This window comes from Neoarius graeffei, chromosome 4, assembly GCF_027579695.1.
Source record: "Neoarius graeffei isolate fNeoGra1 chromosome 4, fNeoGra1.pri, whole genome shotgun sequence".
Lineage (NCBI taxonomy): Eukaryota > Metazoa > Chordata > Actinopteri > Siluriformes > Ariidae > Neoarius > Neoarius graeffei.
The window spans coordinates 109332423-109350266 of NC_083572.1; the positions used below are offsets into that span (position 1 = coordinate 109332423).

The 17844-nt window shown below is 45.8% G+C and overlaps 1 protein-coding gene across 1 annotated transcript; it reads right to left on the bottom strand.

Annotated features, from left to right (window-relative positions):
• Positions 1 to 4633: 4633 nt before the first annotated feature.
• Positions 4634 to 14770, bottom strand: lnp1 (leukemia NUP98 fusion partner 1). Its single transcript, XM_060918501.1, has 5 exons — positions 14709 to 14770; positions 13346 to 13670; positions 5614 to 5823; positions 5139 to 5249; positions 4634 to 4777 (listed from the first exon to the last, which is right to left on the bottom strand). Exons 1-5 carry the CDS (start codon positions 14768 to 14770, stop codon positions 4634 to 4636), a joined length of 852 nt encoding a protein of 283 aa, XP_060774484.1.
• Between the last annotated feature and the right edge of the window lie 3074 nt (positions 14771 to 17844).

Consider the following 17844-nt stretch of genomic DNA (forward strand, 5'->3'; position numbering starts at 1 on the left):
TTGCCAAATAAACAAAATGTAGAAATCTTTCTTTTCTAGTAGCGTTAGCTACCCAATATTATTTTGAGTGTAAAAAGCTTTTGCTAGCATGTCAGGTGGAGCTTCACTGACTAGCTAGCTTAACGTTAAACCACCATGATTCCACAGGCAGATTCATATGTGCATGAATACATACACTTATGTGCACGCACGTGAGACCTGTGAGATGGACAGTATTGTACTAGTCAGTCACAACAAATTACTGGAATTTTTTTGTTTTGATGTCAGATGATGGTCTTGCAGGGTTTTTTTTCATCTTGCTTAAAGCAGTGTTGCTGTTGGACAATTATTAAGCTCGAGGTGTGGACCCGGGTTTTAATCAGGTTGGACTGTCATTTTTATTTTCTGAGCAAGCTGCATTTACAGCTATTCTACTGTCTTCCTGATTAACATATACATACGTGTGCACACACTGCCAGAGCTGGCTCAGAACACTACCATGCTGCTTTGTTGGGATGGGGAGGAGTGTTACAATAAAAAAAAAAATGAATATAACAATGGCTCTTTTTCAGTTCAGTTGTGTTTCATTTTGTAATGTTCTACCAGGTGTTTATTCTACAGGTTCTACAAGTTAGTCAGTAAATCCAGTCGGTTGCTTCAGAGACATTGGGTTTTGTAAGCGTTGTGGCAATAATACAACAATGCGTTGACAGAAAATGTACTTTTAATACTTAAGTATTTTTAAAAGCAAATACTTCTGACTTTCCCTTACAAAAAAGAAGTTTATTCAAGTGTACTTCTTTTAAACTAAAAATAAGAGCATATGCTTTCAGTTTACTTTTTATTTACTTATTAGAGATATACTTAATAAAGTTGTACATAAGTATACTTGGCTTATACTGAAAGTATATAGAAAAGTCTAAGTATATTAAGCTTATACTTAAACTTTTGATCAAGATATACTTAACAAAAGTGTAATAAAGTATTAAAATATTTGTGCCTTATGTTTAAGTGGACTTGCCCTGTAGTTGTGCTTCAGCATTGTTGACTCTTAGGTACTGTATGTCTGTGGTTCCATATAAGGTTTTTTGTTTTTTAATTTCTCCTGAGTGGGATAATTAAAATTTTTATTTATTTCTTTTTCTTTAGAGCTTGGATGTCAATTTCATTTGTCATTGCTATGTTTTTATACTTTAGCATTTAATACAATGTTGCTTTAAATTCTGATTTTTAAAGAAAATTAATATGTTCTTAATCCTGAGTATCTGTTATTATTTTGTGAATTCTTACCTTTATAACTTTATTGTAACTTAAGGTACAAAACACTTAAGTTGTCTACTGGTAGTGTGCATGAGATAAGGGTTCGGGCTGGAAAACTAATAGTATACCTAGAAGGGTAATTGCAGTAAACTTCAAAACTAAAAAGTGGACTAGATGTATATAACCAGTAACTAATAGCATATTTCCAGTAGACTACAAAGTATACTTTAGTAAACTAAAAAGTGGACTAGAAGTATAAAACAAGTAAACTCATAGTATATTTCCAGTATACTATGAAGTATGCTTTTGTAAACTAAAGAGTGGACTACAAGTATAGAACTAGTAAACTATTAGTATATAAGTTTACTTGTGGTATACTTGCAGTACAAAATAAAAAATTCTAGTTGTATGCTCAAAGTTTATGTCTCTTAGACTTAAAGTATACTTTTTATAAACTAAATGTGGGCCAATTTAGTCCCAAGAAGTATTAGATTAGTTTACTTACAAGTATACTTGATATCAGTATACTTGTTACACAAAAGTATACTTAAGGAAATATACTTTAACTTTACTTAAGTATATTTAATAAAATGAACTTGAAGTATACTACTTTTTGATAAGGGATTACTTAAGTAGAAATTTGACTGTACAACTTTCACTTGTATTGGAGTAACATTTGACCAGTGGAATCTGTACTTTGACTTAAGTAATGAAGTTGTGTACTTTGTCCACCTCTGGTTAATAAGCAGGAGAAGAAGAGGATTGGAATTGGTTATGATTGAAAAATGAGTAGAAGTACAAAATGATCCAAATGATCTCATATGATACATATACTGTAAATCTATAAATACAGTAACAGTCAAAAGTTTGGACACACTCATTCATTCATAGTCATTTCAGGTGAGAGGCGGGGCTAACCCTGGACAGGTCGCCAATCTATCACAGGGCGACACAGAGTTGAACAACCATCACACTGACTCACATTCACACCAGTGGACAATTTTGTTAGGACTAGGACTGTTTTGGCCTCTAGAGGCCGCTGTTATTTCCTTTTCATGTCGTGTTTATTTTGGCCTCTAGAGGCCGCCACTGTTCCTGTGTTTTGTGTTTGTGTTAATTGCCTAATTATCTTCACCTGTGTCCTTAATTAGTTTGTCTATTTATACCCCTGAGTTCAGTCCTCTTGTCACGGAGTCTTTGTGCTGTTATGTTTATCTCCAGTTTCCTTTGTACTGTGTTTTTTGATCTTCTTAGCTTTTGAATTTTTGCACTTTGCTTTTCTTTTGGATTATACTCTTTGGTTTTTTTTGTCTTTTGTTTTGCCCTGTATATAGTGTATATAGTTTAAATAAACCTTTTGATTCTTTTTCCACTTCCGCCTCACGCCTCTGCATTTGAGTCATCCCCCTGGTGGCCTAGTGGGGGTTTGCTGGATTATCACACCAACGAACCAGGTTCGAATCCCAGCAAAACCCTAACAAATTTAGGGTAGCCAGTTGACCTAATCCGCATGTCTGGTCTTTGGACTGTAGGAGGAAACCGGAGCACCCTGAGGAAACCCATGCAGTCACCAGGAGAACATACAAACTCCACACAGAAAGGTCCCAGTCATCCACAAGGTTCAAAGATAAAACTTTCTTGCTGTGAGGTGACGGTGATGACCACTACACCACCGTGCCATCCAGAGCGCTAACATTATTTTAAAATAAACATTTAACAATTATTCCACAAAATCGAGTCATCCATGAGCTGATAGCCAACGAGGCACGTCATTGTTTTATTCTATCCACATTCACTGGATTTTGAGAAACAGAGCTTTTTTATTTTAATTTTTGTGCAAATTTGATAAATAACTTTATACAAAACGTAATCGTACAAAACGGCGGACTTCTTAAAAACCTATCGATGGCTGCACGAATTGTTTTTTTGGAGAAAGTGCTGTCGTGCCGAGGTCTAGAATAGCTTTAGACATTCATTTAATTCTTCCTTGGACATTTCGGTTCTGTAATTTTCAAACGTCTTTGAGCTTTTGAACCAGACTAAAAAAATTCAACAAATTTCAATGCTTAAAGATGAAGAATGTAAACAAGCCGGCGACATGAAAACTGCAATAATAATAATTCTTGAAAAATAAAAATAGATACATCAAATACTTTCAGTCCATATTTTGTTGCTTTTCTTTTTTTGTATTTTTTGAGTTTTGTTTTCAAGTTGAGTTTTTATTTCGTCCTCAGTTGGTTTAGCAACACGCTCCGCCATTTTGTTTTCTCTACTTACGGTATATGAGCTGATATCCTAGTAGTAGAGTAGCCAGTCAAAGTACACAATTGCTCATATCCACTGAATGTGGACAGAATAATTCAGAATGTAGGGACGTACCAAATGGTCGACTGAGTCTACATCGGCATCGCTCTTGCAAGTTTCAGGATGATTTTAACCAGTAGATGGAGTTTTGAGCCATTTTCTACTCATGAAATACAAATTTCGATAAAAATAGTAACTTTGTCAGTATTAACACCAGCACTGATGTATTTCATCACAGTACAGTCATATCATTTAGTTTACAGCTAATTTACAAAAATCACTACTCCTCCTACAGGATTGATCAGATTTCGATCAAACTCACATACAGTGTTCTCCAGGTGGGTGCGCATAAAAGTTGTCAGGATGGTGGCGCCACCTGTCACATTTACAATTTTATGGGTGTCTGACATTTTTGAGTGACTCGTCATATTTAACACTACTCTTCGTAAACTGCTGGGACGTTTTCACTGAAACTCACCCAGAAGACTCTAAAGACACATTCCAACAAGAGTTGTTCACTAGATGGCGCCACCTACAATGGATGAGGCTACAGAGGGATCACATGCAATTTCACGAAAATCACTGCTCCTCCTACATGATTGATCGGATTTTGATCAAACTCACAATGCAATGTTCCCCAAGTGTGTGTGCATAAAAGTTGTCAAGATGGCAGCGCCACCTGTCATATTTATGATTTTATGGGCGTCTTGGCCAGTATGAGTTACAGCCTCATTGAGGCTATTTTATTTTTTTCAGTAATGTCTAATTCACTTCACTGCCTTTAGACACAAGCATTCACCTTTAAGCATGAAGAAAACAGGGATAGAAAATATGGACCTTTTTCCAGGGTTCCCCCCCCCCCCCCCCATATTCAGAATGTAGCTGAGATCCAGCCACTAATCAATCCAAAAGGAACAGGAGTGGAATTAAGTGCCATGAAAACAGGAAACAAGGATTTGTCTTTATAAGGAAGGTGGAAGCAAAACTTTTTTTGTAATTCTCAGGCTTTTTACTTACAACTTGCTAAAAGTAGAAGTTTTGTAATACTCGAGTCATGACTTTGTACTTGTATTGAAATGCTCGGAGTCTGTCAGCGTTGTCTGCGTAGAGACCGACGTTGGTGGGGCAGACGGTATTCTTCCTGTTTGCTGCAGACTGGTACTTCCTTCCTGTTTTCACACACAGCAGCAGAACTCCGGCTACGTGGACGCATACCCTGCTCCGACCTCCTCACCTTACCATCAACGCACCATCAGAGAGAAAAAACTAAAGACTCACAAGAAGCAGGGAGCTACAGCAGAGTGTAAACATTTGAAGCAAGCAAGAACTGCTAAAAAATATTCACACATGGTAATATTTCAGTGAAATACGCTCATACTAATAAAAATAAATAAATAAAAAAAAGAAAACTAATCAGCGTAGGAACAGGATGCTCAGGTGAGTTTCATATGAGGACCCGAGGACCCAAAAACGTCTCGTTTCAGTTTTTGGTAAATGATTAAAGTGAAATGGAGTCCTGTAGTGGACTCCTTATGTGACTTTTTCAAAGTGACTTTTATTCTGTAATGCATGGTGTAAATGTTTATTTCTCTTACCTCTTTATGGAAGTGATAGGAGCAGTGAAGTTCATGGCCTGCTCCTCCTGTTTCTCCAACTGTCCTGCACATTTCTTCATGGCAGATCAGACACACGTTACCCGAATCACTCTACAAATAAACAACATCTGTGTATTAACCGCTGAACAAAACAAACTATCACCAGACCCCGTCTGTGCTGCTACTAAATGCTCTCTGTGTGATTAAAAGCTGCTGTGAAATAAAGAAAATGTCATGCTGTTATAGGAAAATAATCAGTGACAGGGTTGTGATAAATCAGCGTCCCTGTTCCCACCCTGCAGTGTTTTATTCCTCTTATAACCACAACAACTACAATATAATACAGTTTATATTTAATAAAGAATGATTCATCATACCATTCGCTCAAAATGAGGATCATGATCCGAATACAAGCCTCACACAGATGTTCATACAGATGTCTGTGGCACACACGAGCACTCACCAGTGACGGGACTCTGTGGTTGTGGAAGCGCAGCATCCTCCTGAAGGACTCCGTCAGCTCAGGGATGGTGCTCCTGCGACTCTCTGCTCCTCTAGCTTCATGCCCTCTGTATTCGTCTGATGAGACGCGGCGAGCGTGAGGGTGTGGCCGCACCTCCTTCTCATGACCCTTTAAGACGGTGGGAGTCGAAGGATGTTTCAGCCGCATGGCCTCCAGCTGGGACTGAGGAACACATTTGAGATAAAACAGGATATATTAAATAATAATCATCAACCCTCATCTAAAGCACAAGAGTTTCACTCTTAAACTTCTGTCCATCTGTTTTTATACTTAATAAGTGTAGTGCGCTCTGTCAGTGTACTGTGTAGTACAATAGCTATGTTCAAGTGCAAAAGTTTTGACACCCTTGGGACAATAGAAAAAAGTCAATCTATATCACATCTGTATGTTTGTCTATTGCTCTATCTAACTGTCTGTCTGTCTTTCTGTCCATTGTATCTGTCTGTATATCTATCTGTCTGTATATCTATATGTGGCTGCGGGGGCATGGTCAAGGGTTGGTCTGTGACAGGAGGGCGGAGTCGGGGAAGGTAAGTGGCAGAATCACTGCACTTGATGTTAATTAATGTGTTTGTGTGTCTTCCCCAGTGACCGCGGCCTATTTAAGGAGAGAGAGCGAGAGCAGAGGGAGGTCTCCCGCGAACCAGACACCGGTTGTGTGTGTGTGCGCGTGTCTGTGTTTTATTAACGAGAGACCACTGAAAAGTGTTACAAATAAAAAGGTTTACCAACCCGAGCTCTGTCCTGCCATCTTCTGTGCTCCGCCCATTCATAAGAACTGCCACAGTGGTGCCGAAACCCGGGAGCTTGGAGCGCAGAAGCAGAACAACCCCATGGAGTCCTCCCCTTTTGCCGACCTGGTCCATGCCCTCGCCACGGCCCAGCAAAGCCAGCACCAGGCGCTAGTCGCCCTCCGGAAGGAGCAGGAACAGCGGTTCGAGGCCCTGGTGTTGGCTCAGCAGGAAGATCGACAGGTGTTCCGGCACCTCCTCGCGTCGGCGGGGTCCACCAACTCCAACACCGCGGGCCCTTCCCACCTCACCCTAACAAAGATGGGCCCGCAGGATGACCCCGAGGCCTTCCTCACGCTCTTTGAGCAGGTAGCAGAGACCTCGGGGTGGCCAGTGGAACAGCGCGTGGCGCGCCTCCTCCCCCTGCTAACAGGAGAGGCGCAGCTGGCCGCACTACGGCTCCCCGCCGACTGCCGGCTGGCCTACATGGATCTTCGCCGGGCTGTCCTCCAGCATGTGGGGCGCACCCCCGAGCAACAATGGCAGCGCTTCCGAGCTTTGCGCTTGGAGGAAGTCGGCCAGCCGTTCGCATTTGGCCAGCAACTCCGGGATGCCTGCTGGCGGTGGTTGAGGGCCGACAACCGCGACGCCGAGGGAATCATCGACCAGGTGGTACTGGAGCAGCTCATCACGCGCTTACCAGCCGGAACCGCAGAGTGGGTCCAGTGCCACCGCCCGGCGTCGCTGGATCAGGCAATCGAGCTGGCGGAGGACCATTTGGCGGCTGTCCCGATGGCAGGACAGCAGACAACCTCTTCTTCCCTCTCCTCTCTCTCTCTCCCTGTCCTCCTGTGTCTCATCCTCGCCCCGTTCCCCCACTGCGGAGGCGGGGGCCGGCGTCACCCCAGCCGGCCCGCCTCACCCGCGGTGCCCTCCCGTTTCTCCCTTCTGTGTCTGTCTCTCCCCCCCTCAGGTGAGTGAGCCCCAGAGCACCAGTGCGGAGAGGAGGCCCGGGCCGGTTTGCTGGCGCTGCGGGGAGCTGGGCCACCTCCAACAGCAGTGCTCGGTAATGGAGGTGGGCACGGTGGTTTGGATCCCTGACGCGCCAGGAGCCGACCTCGATCGGGCCGGAGCGTATCGCATACCAGTGAGTGTCCAAGGGGATACATATCAGGCGTTGGTGGATTCTGGTTGTAATCAGACCTCAATCCACCAAAACCTGGTGCAAGATGAGGCATTGGGGGGAGCACAATTGGTGAAGGTGTTGTGTGTGCACGGGGATATTCAGAACTACCCTTTAGTGTCGGTCCACATTTTTTTCGAAGGGAAAAATTTATAGTAAAGGCGGTGGTTAATCCTCACCTTACCCACTCGATAATTTTGGGGACAGATTGGCCGGGATTTGGGGAATTAATGAGTCATCTAGTGAAGAGTGGGTCCTGCCGTAGTTTAATAAGGGGAGGTCCCGGTGTCACGTTGGCGGGAGCAGCTGTCACAGAGCCGTCTACATCATCTCCGCGTCAGAGTGAGGAGCCGCCGACTCCTCCTCTCTCTATTGGGGAATCCCTCACGGATTTTCCATTAGAGCAGTCGTGAGATGAGACTCTGTGGCATGCATTTGACCAAGTGAGAGTAATCGATGGTCAAATGCTCCAGCCAAATGCCACCCCATCCTTCCCCTACTTCGCAATTATGAAGGCTAGATTATACCGAGTGACGCAGGACACTCAGACTAAAGAGCAAGTCACGCAGCTTTTGATTCCGAAGAGCCGCCGGGAATTGGTATTCCAGGCGGCTCACTTTAATCCCATGGCTGGACACTTAGGGCAGGATAAAACACTAGCCCAAATAATGGCCCGGTTCTACTGGCCAGGGATTCGCGGCGATGTCTGTAGGTGGTGTATGGTGTGCCGCGAATGCCAGTTAGTAAATCCAGCAGCCATTCCAAAAGCGCCTTTGCGCCCTCTCCCATTAATCGAGACCCCGTTCAAAAGAATTGGGATGGATCTCGTCGGGCCATTAGATCGGTCAGCACGAGGGTACCGCTTTATATTAGTTCTGGTGGACTATGCAACGCGATGCCCAGAAGCGGTGCCTCTTCGCAATATCTCAGCACACAGTATTGCGGAAGCGCTCTTCCGCGTTATCTCCCGAGTTGGAATCCCGAAAGAGATTCTGACTGACCAAGGCACCTCGTTTATGTCACGTACACTGAAAGAACTGTATGGGTTGTTGGGTATTAAGCCGATCCGCACCAGCGTGTATCACCCACAAACGGACGGTTTAGTTGAAAGGTTCAATCGCACCCTCAAGAATATAATTAAAAAATTCGTAAGTGAGGACGCACGTAATTGGGATAAATGGCTCGAACCCTAGTTGTTTGCAGTGCGAGAGGTCCCCCAAGTCTCCACGGGGTTCTCCCCATTTGAATTGTTATATGGGCATAAGCCGCGCGGCATTCTAGATGTGCTGCGGGAAAATTGGGAGGAGGGACCTTCACCAAGTAAAAATGACATCCAATATATTATTGACCTGCGCGCAAAACTCCACACACTCACCCACCTAACCCAGGAGAATTTGCGGCAGGCCCAAGAACGACAAACCCGCCTGTATGACAAGGGTATGCGCCTTAGGGAGTTCACACCGGGAGATAAAGTACTCCTACTGTTGCCCACATCCAGCTCCAAATTAGTCGCCAAGTGGCAAGGACCCTTTGAGGTCACACGGCGAGTCGGAGACATTGACTATGAGGTGAGGCGAACGGACAGGGGTGGGGCGCTACAGATCTATACACCTCAATCTGCTCAAACTCTGGAATGAGGAGGTTCCCGTGGCGTTGGTGTCGGTGGTTCCGGAGAAGGCGGAGCGGGGGCGTAGGTTCAAAAGGGATCATTGGCATCACGTACCTCTCTGGTCCCCTGTGGAGACCACCTCTCCCTGACCCAACTCGCGGAGGTTGCCCAGTTGCAGACCGAGTTTCGGACGTGTTCTTGTCCCTGCCTGGCTGCACCGACCTCATAGAGCACCACATTGAGACGCCCCCGGGGGTGGTAGTGCGTAGCTGCCCTTACAGGCTACCCGAACACAAGAAAAAAGTGGTTCGGGAAGAACTCGAGGCCATGCTCAAAATGGGCATCGTTGAGGAGTCCCACAGTGACTGGAGCAGCCCGGTGGTCTTGGTACCCAAGGCCGACGGGTCGGTCCGGTTCTGTGTAGACTATACAAAAGTCAACGCGGTGTCTAAATTCGACGCGTACCCAATGCCTCGTATTGATGAGTTGCTGGATCGACTAGGCACGGCTCGCTTTTACTCGACACTGGATTTGACAAAGGGTTATTGGCAGATCCCCTTGACTCCATTATCCCGAGAAAAAATGGCCTTTTCCACACCGTTCGGCTTACACCAATTTGTCACACTTCCTTTTGGGCTGTTTGGGGCGCCCGCTACGTTTCAGTGGCTGATGGATAGGGTCCTCCGCCCCCACGCCACCTATGCGTCCGCCTACCTCGACGACATCATTATCTATAGTAATGACTGGCCGAGGCACCTTCAACATCTGCGGGCCGTCTTTAGGTCGCTGAGGCAAGCGGGTCTCACAGCCAACCCGAAGAAGTGTGCGATTGGGTGGGTGGAAGTAGAGTATCTGGGCTTCCACTTGGGCAACGGGCAGGTGCGTCCCCAAATTAACAAGACAGCAGCAATTGCGGCCTGCCCGAGGCCCAACACCAAAAAGGGGGTGAGACAGTTCCTGGGGCTGCCTGGCTATTATCATAGGTTTATACCTAATTATTCGGACATCACCAGCCCGCTGACGGATCTGACTAAAAAGGGGGCACCAGATCCGGTCCAGTGGACGGAGCAATGCCAGCAGGCTTTTTCTGAGGTAAAGGCTGCACTGTGTGGGGAGCCACTTTTACACTCCCCTGACTTTTCTCTCCCCTTTATGTTACAGATGGATGCGTCGGACAGGGGGCTGGGGGCTGTTTTGTCCCAGGAGGTGGAGGGGGAGGACCGCCCAGTGTTGTATATCAGTAGAAAGCTGTCGGTGTGTGAGGGGCGCTACAGCACCATTGAAAAGGAGTGCCTAGCAATCAAGTGGGTGGTCCTCGGCCTCCGTTACTACCTGCTGGGACGCCCTTTCACCCTCTGTTTGGACCATGCGCCCCTCCGGTGGCTCCACCGCATGAAGGATGCCAACACGCGGATCACCCGTTGGTATCTGGCACTCCAACCCGTTAACTTCAAGGTGATCCACAGGCCGGGGGGCGCAGATGGTCGTGGCGGACTTCCTCTCCCGTCGGGGGGGGGGGAGTCGTCTGCAGGTCGGACGGCCGCATGGCCTGAGTCGGGTGGTGGGGGTATGTGGCAGCGGGGGCGTGGTCAAGCGTTGGTCTGTGACCGGAGGGCAGGGAAGGTAAGTGGCAGAATCACTGCACCTGATGTTAATTAATGTGTTTGTGTGTCTTCCCCAGTGACCGCGGCCTATTTAAGGAGAGAGAGCGAGAGCAGAGGGAGCTCTCCCCCGAACCAGACGCCGGTTGTGTGTGTGTGCATGTGTGTCTATGTTTTATTAACGAGAGACCACTGAAAAGTGTTACAAATAAAATGGTTTACCAACCTGAGCTCTGTCCTGCCATCTTCTGTGCTCCACCCATTCATAAGAACTGCCACACTATATCTATCTATCTATCTATCTATCTATCTATCTATCTATCTATCTATCTATCTATCTATCTATCTATCTATCTATCTATAACTGTCTGTCTGTATATCTACAACTGTCTATTGTGGCAGTTTGGAGTAGGTGGGTGGAGCACAGAGGACGGCAGGACAGAGATCAGGTTCAAATTATTGTTTATTGTTACACTTTTCAGTTTAACAAAGTCTCGAACAGACACACACACGCCAGGTGTCTTGTTCCAGGATGAGCACCTCTGCTGTCTGCTCTCCCTCCTTATATAGGGCGCGGTCACTGGGAAGACACACAAACACAGGTTAATTGCGCTCAGGTGTAGTGATTCTGCCACTCACCTTCCCTGACTCCGCCCTCCGGTCACAGACCGGCGCTTGACCACGCCCCTGCTGCCACATCTATCTATCTATCTATCTATCTATCTATCTATCTATCTATCTATAACTGTCTGTATATCTACATCTATCTATCTATCTATCTATCTATCTATCTATCTATCTATCTATCTATCTATCTATCTATAACTGTCTGTATATCTACATCTATCTATCTATCTATCTATCTATCTATCTATCTATCTATCTATCTATCAGTCTGTCTGTCTGTCTGTCTGTCTATAACTGTCTGTCTGTTACCATCTGTCTTTCTGTCAATAACTGTCTGTCTATCTATAACTATCTGCCTGTTGGTTTATCTATCTGTCTGTCTGATATTGTCTGTCTGCCTGTCAATAACTGTCTGTCTGTCTGTCTGTCTGTCTGTCAATAACTGTCTGTCTATCTATAACTTTCTGTCTGTTGGTCTGTCTGTCTGTAACTGTCTGTCTATATCTATCTATCTATCTATCTATCTATCTATCTATCTATCTATCTATCTATCTATCTATCTATCTATCATATCTTTCTGTCTATCTAATGTATGTGCCTGTCTGTCTGTCTATTTAATTATTTTATTTTCATTTGTCACTCAGCTGGTGTCAAAGTTCTGCGTTCTTCATCTATTTATGATGCTAACATAATAATAATAATAATAATAATAATAATAATAATAAAGGGGCGGCACGGTGGTGTAGTGGTTAGCGCTGTCACCTCACAGCAAGAAGGTCCGGGTTCGAGCCCCGTGGCCGGCGAGGGCCCTTCTGTGCGGAGTTTGCATGTTCTCCCCGTGTCCGCGTGGGTTTCCTCCGGGTGCTCCGGTTTCCCCCACAGTCCAAAGACATGCAGGTTAGGTTAACTGGTGACTCTAAATTGACCGTAGGTGTGAATGTGAGTGTGAATGGTTGTCTGTGTCTGTCAGCCCTGTGATGACCTGGCGACTTGTCCAGGGTGTACCCCGCCTTTCGCCCTTAGTCAGCTGGGATAGGCTCCAGCTTGCCTACGACCCTGTAGAACAGGATAAAGCGGCTACAGATAATGAGATGAGATGAGATTGGCACCCTTATAGAGAATGTGAAAAACAAACGTCCACATCAACACAGAAATTGCTGTGCGACACTAAATCAATGTTTGCCAAATGCCATCTCCAGAGATAATCTCTGTTAGAAACCAGTAGTGTGAATTAATCAAACCAGTCCATGTCGTGAACACACCTAAGAAGAAACCTGCATAATAATAAAATTTGTAAGGGTGCCAATAATTTTGAAACAATATGTTCACCATTATATATTTCAGCTGAAAAGGACACAACCGACAGACTGCTACATGAAAGATGTTTGCTCATTAATTTTTACATTTATAAATGGACAAATCAAATACTGATTTGTTTTTGCTTTTTTTTCTCCTTGTTTCATTGGATAAAGTTTATAAATCTGAGAAAGTTTAGAAATCAAATATTCATGAATCTAAATCTGAGACACGCCCCTGCAGAGGTACATTTCAGCGTGAACAGTATGAGCTGAAGATGTGAACTCTGGAATTCTGTTTTCACAAAATATTTGATTAAAAACACCAATCAGCATACACACAAACACATTTTGGGTGACAGAATATTCTTAAATTGCAGTGCCTGGAAAACGCTGGTGATTTTTTTCAGCCGCTATGTCGTCCTCCTTTACCGTAACTCTCTCACTCTCTTTAAAAAAAAAAAATATGTCGTGATCGTATGAGGACTCAGTCAGGCACTTTAGATCAAATCTAAATCTTTAGATGTGTAACGTTTATTAATTTTACAGTATACACCGACCATGCATGTGTTTGTTATCAGTTTGCTGAACGTCGTCGTTCTTCATCTTCATCTTCATCTGTGCCCTCTGATACATACCATGCAGGGCAGTGAAGCTCGGCGGTCGCACGTGGACTGTCTGGACCTCCTGAAGCTCCTCTTGCGCTCTTTTTCCCGCTCGTCTCTGCCTCCGTGTCCCCAGTAGCTGCTCATCCATTTGGTGAAGTTTCCATCATCGTCATCGTCGTGTGTCCACGATGATGGCAGGGAGCAGACGCAGAGACAGCTTGGAGGCCGGTGTGTGTGGAGCTCTCGCTGGGGCTCCCGATCTAAAAACTCTGAGTTCAGAAAAGAGCGTAAAGGAGCGCTGAGGCTCTGAAGATCTGCAGATGATCTGTGGAGTTCAGAAGGACTGATCTCCCAGCTTGTTTTGGGGAGATTTGTAAGATGTGTGGGTTATGTTTTGGATGGAGTCTTTAAATAAGCGAGTCCTCTGTAATCTGTTTAGCATCAGAGAACAAGGGAGGGGTGGAGAGAGAGAGAGAGAGAGAGAGAGAGGACCAATGTGGGAGTGAGGTGGGAATTGGACTGGGTAGTGTGTGTGTGTGTGGGGGGGGGGGGGGGGGGGGGGGGGGGGGTCTGCTGTTAAATCTTTCCATGGCAGAGCCTAGGGCACACAGACACACAGACACATGCAAACACACACACACAAGTTTGTCTCACTATCCTTGTGAGGACCTTCCATTGACATAATTATTATTGCAGTTAATTAATGCTATGCCTGCATCTAAACCTAAACCACAGTAATGAAACGGAACTTTTTGGCGCATTTACATCTCATCTCATTATCTGTAGCCGCTTTATCCTGTTCTACAGGGTCGCAGGCAAGCTGGAGCCTATCCCAGCTGACTACGGGCGAAAGGCGGGGTACACCCTGGACAAGTCGCCAGGTCATCACAGGGCTGACACATAGACACAGACAACCATTCACACTCACATTCACACCTACGGTCAATTTAGAGTCACCAGTTAACCTAACCTGCATGTCTTTGGACTGTGGGGGAAACCGGAGCACCCGGAGGAAACCCACGCGGACACGGGGAGAACATGCAAACTCCGCACAGAAAGGCCCTCGCCGGCCACGGGGCTCGAACCCGGACCTTCTTGCTGTGAGGCGACAGCGCTAACCACTACACCACCGTGCCGCCCGCGCATTTACATATTTATTTATTTGATTATGTTTGTTTATTTGTCTGTCTGTCTGTTTGTTTGTTTGTTATTGTTTAAAAAACACAACAACAGCAATTTCCTTGTGGGGACCATCCAAATGTCCCCACAAAGTCAAAATTGTCAGATTTTACTATCCTTGTGGGGGACATTTGGTCCTCAGTAGTATATATAAACACACACACACACACACACACACACACTTTCCACTCACATGAAAGCTGTCGATAGTTACAGGCTGCAGCAGTGAGGGATTGTGGGATCATCTTCCAGCATCACGCACTCTGCTACAATCATCTCAGTTTCAGTCTTTACTCTGTCCTTAATGTGTTAGATAAATAACCTGTGTGTGTGTGTGTGTGTGCCTGTTTCATGAATGTCTCTCCTCTGTATTCTGGGCTGTGACCTTGTTTTTGGAGAATATAACAGGCGAGGTTTCATTAATGAGTAATCTGGGACACACTTCCTCCGCCTCTGTCTACTGTCCTACTCCGCTTGTGCAGTCGCTCATGACACCATCCCTCAGGGCGGGGAAAAAAAATAATCTAGAACATCATGACGTCCATGTCTCGTGAAGTGTAAAATCCATTCACTGTACGTTTCACTTGTCAGACTTTTTCGTAACACATGGTGGTGGGTGGTGTTCATAGTGCAACATAAGCACTCCTACTGACACAAATCTACATATGTGTCAACTGAGTCAACATGAAGAAGGTCATGATGGAGCTACTGTACCTGATGTAATTCTGAATCCACCGTGCATCCATTGTACTGAAGGACGGTGTTCATAAGGCATACATAGGCTCATGTTTATAAACGCTTATTCCAACATGCATCAGATGTCTAAGGATGACTTTTGTCAATTTTGATGTTAAGTTGACATCAATGGTTATTTCAACAACCGTAAGCTATCATAATACCACCTTCTGCCTTCATAATGCTTCATAAAACATGCGTACTGTAAGTTCATGTTTATAAAGGCTTATGTAAGAATCTGAGCAGGTGGGTGGAGCACAGAAGCATGGCAGGCCAGAACTGAGTTTGTAAAACTCTTTATTTTAACACTTTTCAGCATTGCAACTCTTCCCAGACACTCAGACACACACACACACATCCGTCGTCTGGTTGGGGAGAGAGCTCTCTTCCACTGCTCTCTCTCTCTTTAAATAGGGCGCGGTCACTAGGGAAGACACACACACAAACACAGATTAATAGACATCAGGTGCAGTGATCCTGCCACTTACCTTCCCTGACCCCGCCCTCCGGTCACAGAGCGACGCTTGACCATGCCCCCGCTGCCACATACCCCCACCGCCCGACTCAGGCCGGGCAGCCGTCCGGCCTGCAGCCGACTCCCCCCCACCTTGACGGGAGAGGAAGTCCGCCACAACCATCTGTGCCCCTGGCCTGTGGATCACCTTGAAATTAAAGGGCTGGAGTGCCAGATACCAACGGGTGATCCGCACGTTGGCATCCTTCATGCGGTGGAGCCACTGGAGGGGCGCGTGGTCCAAACAGAGCGTGAAAGGGCGCCCCAGGAGGTAGTAGCGGAGGGCAAGGACCACCCACTTGATTGCCAGGCACTCTTTCTCTATGGTGCTGTAGCGCCCCTCATGCACCGACAGCTTCCTGCTAATGTAGAGCATGGGGCAGTCCTCCCCCTCCACCTCCTGGGACAGAACGGCCCCCAGCCCCCTGTCCGAGGCGTCCGTCTGCAACATAAAAGGGAGAGAAAAGTCAGGGGAGTGTAACAGTGGCCCCCCGCACAGTGCAGCCTTTACCTCTGAGAAAGCCTGCTGGCATTGCTCTGTCCACTGGACCGGATCTGGTGCCCCCTTTTTAGTCAGATCAGTCAGCGGGCTGGTGAAGTCTGAATAATTAGGTATAAACCTACGATAGTAGCCAGCCAGCCCCAGGAACTGTCTCACCCCCTTTTTGGTCTTGGGCCTTGGGCAGGCCACAATCGCTACTGTCTTATTAATTTGGGGACGCACCTGCCCGTTGCCCAAGTGGAAGCCCAGATACCGTACTTCCACCCGCCCAATCGCACACTTCTTCGGGTTGGCTGTGAGACCCGCTCGCCTCAGCGACCCAAGGACGGCCCTCAGGTGTTGCAGGTGCCGCAGCCAGTCGTTACTATAGATTATGATGTCGTCCAAGTACACGGCCGCATAGGTGGCGTGGGGGCGGAGGACCCTGTCCATAAGCTGCTGGAACGTAGCGGGCGCCCCAAACAGCCCAAAAGGAAGTGTGACAAACTGGTGTAAGCCAAACGGTGTGGAAAAGGCCGTTTTTTCTCAGGATAGTGGAGTCAAGGGGATCTGCCAATAACCCTTTGTGTCGAGTAAAAGCGAGCCGTGCCTAGTCGATCCAGCAACTCGTCAATACGAGGCATTGGCATTATATTATTAACCTTACTTTCACGTTATAAGTTAAACAGATGTTATATTAAACTTTGTCTTTTCAACATTTTGGAAATTGTGTTCATTGAGATATTGTTTAAAATGTTACTTTTCAAAGGGGGACTCATTTACACTGAGCACTGTAAGCCATTCATGACTAACTGAATGGCATGAACCCATATAAACATTTATAAATGGTTACTCTGACAGGCGTAAGCTGTCATAATAATGACTTTGTCAATTTTCATCACTTTATGTCAAGTTGACATAGTTTTACTCTTTGTTCTGTGTAGTCATATAACTTAGACAGTTTCAGATACTTTGACTCAAATATCATAAAAAGGTTGGCGTTCATTAGGCTTCATAATGCATACACATGAAAGCTCACATAAAAGCAATTACTAAGATTTATTCCTGCCAGAAACCTCTCGGAAGACACCCATTTTGACATTACATTAATATAAATGTTTATTCCGACAGGCATAAGATATCATAATAGCTTTTTGTCAATTTCCATCACTTTGTCATGTTGATATAGTTTCAGTATCAAGTCAAAGTCAAGAACACTTTATTTATAGTTGATGTTCATAAGGCTTCAGAGAGCATACAAAAACTGACATTTATAAATAAATTTATAAGAGTTTATTCCGGGGCGGCACGGTGGTGTAGTGGTTAGCGCTGTCGCCTCACAGCAAGAAGGTCCAGGTTCGAGCCCCGTGGCCGGCGAGGGCCTTTCTGTGTGGAGTTTGCATGTTCTCCCCGTGTCCGCGTGGGTTTCCTCCGGGTGCTCCGGTTTCCCCCACAGTCCAAAGACATGCAGGTTAGGTTAACTGGTGACTCTAAATTGACCGTAGGTGTGAATGTGAGTGTGAATGGTTGTCTGTGTCTATGTGTCAGCCCTGTGATGACCTGGCGACTTGTCCAGGGTGTACCCCGCCTTTCGCCCGTAGTCAGCTGGGATAGGCTCCA